The following is a 4,925-nucleotide window of genomic DNA, read 5'->3' as shown; positions in this document are numbered from 1 at the left end:
TCACAGTTGGAGAGTTCAAAGTTCCCCGTTGATGTTTTTTGAGGATAATCCGATTGGAATTACATGAATAGGTCAAGATTGTGGAAAAAATCTTTTGACTTGGTTTATTATGCTTTTGATTTTCAGCCAAATTCCCTTTAGAGATGTACCAGAAGTTAGTAAAAATTTTCATCTTGTACTAAAGTTTTTTAATAGTAATTTAATACTAGATAGTAGGTCGTTTGTGCAGAGCTATTAATGCTTCAATAACAAGGAGTAACAATTGAACTTCATCAATATCAAAAAGAAGAAACCTCAAATAGGTCTATCACATGATGAAATTGCCCGTGAGGAGGTTTTTGTTTTTCCCAGTGAAATAGATAACTTGAGTACAGCGTAAAAAAGGTCAATTGGGCCAAAAAATACAATGCGTACCTATATCACTGATTGAGAAGGTACAGCTACAGATCATCAAATGAAGAAATGGAGATAGAGCGCGCAAAAGGTCACTGGGCCAACAAAAAATACAGCAGGTATATCACTGATTTGGTACAAGTACAGCACGTAAAAGTTCACTGAATCAACAAATACAAGGATTTGGATATATGTACCACTGTATTAAGATACATCCCATATTATATCAATGGATAATACAGAGCGTAAATATCACTGAAAATACAGCATATATCATTCGCTGAAAAATCTGAAATTACAGCGCGTATGTATTATTGAATGAACAAGTACAGCATACAGATGTACAGTAAGTAAAAGTTCACTGGATCAGCAAATACTGCACAAGTGCACATATATCACTGAAAGAACATACAGGTTGTATATATGTAGGTATCAGTGAATATACAGCGCGTATATATCATTGAATGAACAAATACAGCACGTACAGCCCAATGACCAGCTGGAATACAATGAACACAATAAAGAGGTTGAAGCAGAGCACGCTCACGTTTCGGTTATGCTCGGGTCGGATCGCCAGGGCTCGGAACTGGGGCACTTGGCCGGGCCCAGCGCGGGGCGGGCGCGGGTCCAGTTTGAGGGCGATGAGGGAGGGCGCGGGGACAAGCAGGGCCTCGTCCCCGCCCAGGGGATGTTAGTTGTCCCACCCGTTCTCCTTGATCATGTGGGCGAGCTCGATGATGTACTTGCCCTCTTTGTACTTCTGCGAGGTCTCGAACGCTTGCTCCTGTGGAAATGGAAGATGGGAGAATTTAATTTTTGCAACCAAAATTTTCGTATTTGCAACCAAAATTTTGGGGTTTTGCAGATTTTTTTGCAACCGAAATTAAGCGAGCTCGATGATGTACTTGCCCTCTTTGTACTTCTGCGAGGTCTCGAACGCTTGCTCCTGTGGAAATGGAGGATGGGAGAATTTAATTTTTGCAACCAAAATTTTCGTATTTGCAACCAAAATTTTGGGGTTTTGCAGATTTTTTTGCAACCAAAATTAGCGTCCCGTTAAAACTTTTTAACGTTAAATGAATTCTGCACATACGGAGAAACGAGTTTTCGTCAAGTAACGTTAAAAGGTTCAGTTAACGGGACGCTAATTTTGGTTGCAAAAACCAACTAATAAGAATTGGCTGAAATTAGCGTCCCGTTAAATCTTTTTAACGTTAGATGAATTCTGCACATACGCAGAAACGAGTTTTCGTCAAGTAACGTTAAAAGGTTCAGTTAACGGGACGCTAATTTTGGTTGCAAAAACCAACTAATAAGAATTGGCTCTTCAATAAAAATAGGGAGAAATTTTACCAGTAAAGAGAGGATGTATTGTTGTATTGTCCAGACATAAAACCTGCCTTGGTGGTGTAGTGGTCAAGACACTTGTGGTTGGGTGGAAGAGCTCCGTTAGGAGAATCCTGCCACTATAAAGCGTGTAAAAAAAAAGACACTCGGCGTGGTAAACAGGAGGGCGTGAATTCGATCCCAGCCGAGGCATGGGATTTTATCCTCATTTATTTGAGAATTTGACCACAAATAATGGAGCTCTAAGGTGGATTTCACATCTAGACTGCAACTTGTAGTATACGACAGTTTTCATGTTGAGGGCTACATAGTCTTATGGGCCTGTTCACACTTAAACTTAAAGTTCAAGTGTGAACAGGCCCATAAGACTATGTAGCCCTCAACATGAAAACTGCCGTATACTACAAGTTGCAGTCCAGATGTGAAATCCGCCTAAGGGTTAGAGAACGCCTCCGGTATTAACCTCGCCTAGTGGTTACCTTCCACTCAAGAGTATATTATTATAATCGTCTTACGTATTTCCAGCCCAGCGTGGTCTTGCAAGATTCGCAGTAGATATCCGCCACTGCATGAAGCCCCGTGAGTAACACACGCTCCTCCGCTGGTCCGCAGCCCACGTTGACCCTGTAAGAAAATATGACCATGACATCACGTAAGCTACACTATATCACGTCACGTGAGCTCATGGGCAGCTCCTCATGAAGCCCCGTGAGTAACACACGCTCCTCCGCAGCCCACGTTGACCCTGTAAGAAAAACGACCGTAAGGGACTCGAACCCGCAAACCCTGCTGCGCAAAGCCAAGTGGAAAGTCTTTTAACAGTCGAATCTGTCTAATTAGGACCCGTCTCAATGAGGAAAACAGGATCAATGGGAAATCTGGATAAACAGGGCGAAAAAAATCGTGGCCCCTTCAACCCCTTCATATTGTAATTGGGAAACCTGGATAGGTGGGAAAAAATGTCGGTCCATTGAATTCCCAATAGATCAGTTGCGCTTACTTGGGTGATGTTTCAAAGTCATAGAGCAGGAAAAATGAGGACCAACGGAATTTTTCTTTTTCTTCTACGACTTCTAGATACCGAGATGAATCGATTTAAAAAATACCGGTAAATCGTGAATATTGACGTCACGGCATACGCTCCCGTAGGCCATGACGTCATAATTCATGGCTCTCGCTTCGTTTGTTTGTGCGCAAGCGTTTCTGCGCATTTTGACGTGAAATTTGACGTCACAACTCTTTGAACTTTTTCATTAGAACGGCAATTAAAAATTGAATTTTCGACCTTTTAAAGTTTCTTTTTCGGAGTTTTGACCTCAGATTTGGATTTTTCACAACTTTTTACGTGGGAATCGACCGTTTATTAATAATATTTTCCTAATTGCAACTCCTCCATTAGACAGGTTCGACTGTATTTTCCTTTATGGCACTTGAGGACAAGAAAAGGTAGTAGCACGTGATTATCCAGCTGGTCACCGATCTGGACACCAACCACGCTCAACGTACTGGGTACTGGTTTTTTCAACGTGATAGATGTCCGCCACTGCATGAAGCCCCGTGAGTAACACACGCTCCTCCGCTGGTCCGCAGCCCACGTTGACCCTGTAAGAAAAACGACCGTAAGGGACTCGAACCCTGCTGGTGCGCAAAGCCAAGTGGAAAGTCTTTTAACAGTCGAATCTGTCTAATTGGGACCCGTCTAAATGGGGAAAACAGGATCAATGGGAAATCTGGATAAACAGGGGAAAAATGTCGGTCCATTGAATTCCCAATTAGACAAGTTCGACTGTATTTTCCTTTATGGCACTTGAGGACAAGAAAAGGTAGTAAGTAGCACGTGATTATCCAGCTAGTCACCCATCTGGACACCAACCACGCTCAACGTTGCAATCAGTGATCCATCGGGTACTGGTTTTTTCAACGTGCTATCACCGCTGGCAGCCCAAACAAAATGCAAATGACGATCGTGTTCAAATTTAGATCTTACTTCTTTCAATCTACTTCGGTCAAGAACATTTCAACAGACCGTAGAGTAGCGTCTAGCGTAGTACCGTACAACCGTACGTACGGGACAGAATAGATATTACTTACACGGAATTGAACAAGTATGCTCTACCCTGACTTCCTTGAAATGACTGAAACATAGGAGCAAACGAAATAATGTTATTAACACAAGAGAAATCATAAAAAAAGATTGATAGAGGGAACTGTAGTCTGGCTGGGGGACTTTAAACAGGGAGTAGACCAGCTTAGTCTGGCTGGGGGATTGCAAACAGGGAGTTTACAAGCTTAGTTTGGCTGGGGGACTTTAAACACGTAAACAGGGAGAGAGAATGAAATAGGAAAGGTTGAGTGCGAAGGGCATCTACGCGTAAAATTTCGTAGCCAAAACCAAATGTCAGCCCAAAAACGATCACCCTAGGGCTGATTGAGAGGCTGACGAAAATAGGAAAGGTTGAGTACGAAGGGCATCTACGCGTAAAATTTCGTAGCCAAAACCAAATGTCAGCCCAAAAACGATCACCCTAGGGCTGATTGAGAGGCTGACGAAAAACGCCGACCCTGTCTGAACACGGGAAAAGGCGAAGAAAAGGGAAGGAACTGTAACTGCTGATAAGATCGTCCCGAAAGCGAAGGAAGACAGGATAGGAGGAAGCCAGCCGTTCTGAGAAGGAAAGCTATTTGTTTAGGATAAAATCCGCACAGGGCGGGATTTTTTTTTAAAAAGATGAGTGTTCCACCGCCGTTTTTATTTCGTAGCAATGAAACAACTGCTACATTAGACGCATGTGGCCTGTGTCGTAGCATGCCCATCCCATAGTATGCCTTCCATCAGATGTGAGAAGAGACGTAATTCTTCCCATTTAGGTGCTGGGTCAACACGAGAACACCAGAAAGTAACCCGTTGAAATATTTGCAATCGAAAAACGAGTACAAAATTTTGTCGATGGTGGGATTCGAACCCGGGACTTCTGCATGCAAGCAAGCGCATTAACACTAGACCAACCGTGTCTGACTTGTAATTCTTCTCCATTTCAGGTTTGAGCCGAAGAAGGGGTTCTTCTGTCAAGTGCTGAACTGCCCCCACTAAACCAACCGTGCCCCCTGAATCTGCGATCTAACGCGCTACCTTCCAAGCTACATAACCAGGCTGGCAGAGTTACAATAGTTGCCCCATAAACGGA

General features: G+C 43.1%; 1 protein-coding gene across 1 annotated transcript; it reads right to left on the bottom strand.

Moving 5' to 3' along the window:
* Positions 1-473: 473 nt before the first annotated feature.
* LOC103516978 (protein yippee-like 2) lies at positions 474-3,914 on the bottom strand (the record flags this gene model as incomplete). The annotated part of the gene is made up of 3 exons (XM_008481973.3): positions 474-1,177; positions 2,256-2,364; positions 3,832-3,914. Coding segments are annotated over 3 exons (285 nt in total), but the record flags the coding sequence as incomplete, so codon positions are not given.
* Positions 3,915-4,925: the final 1,011 nt, after the last annotated feature.

Source organism: Diaphorina citri, unplaced genomic scaffold, assembly GCF_000475195.1.
Source record: "Diaphorina citri unplaced genomic scaffold, Diaci psyllid genome assembly version 1.1 scaffold1713, whole genome shotgun sequence".
NCBI lineage: Eukaryota > Metazoa > Arthropoda > Insecta > Hemiptera > Psyllidae > Diaphorina > Diaphorina citri.
This window is presented reverse-complemented; position numbering and strand designations above follow the sequence as displayed.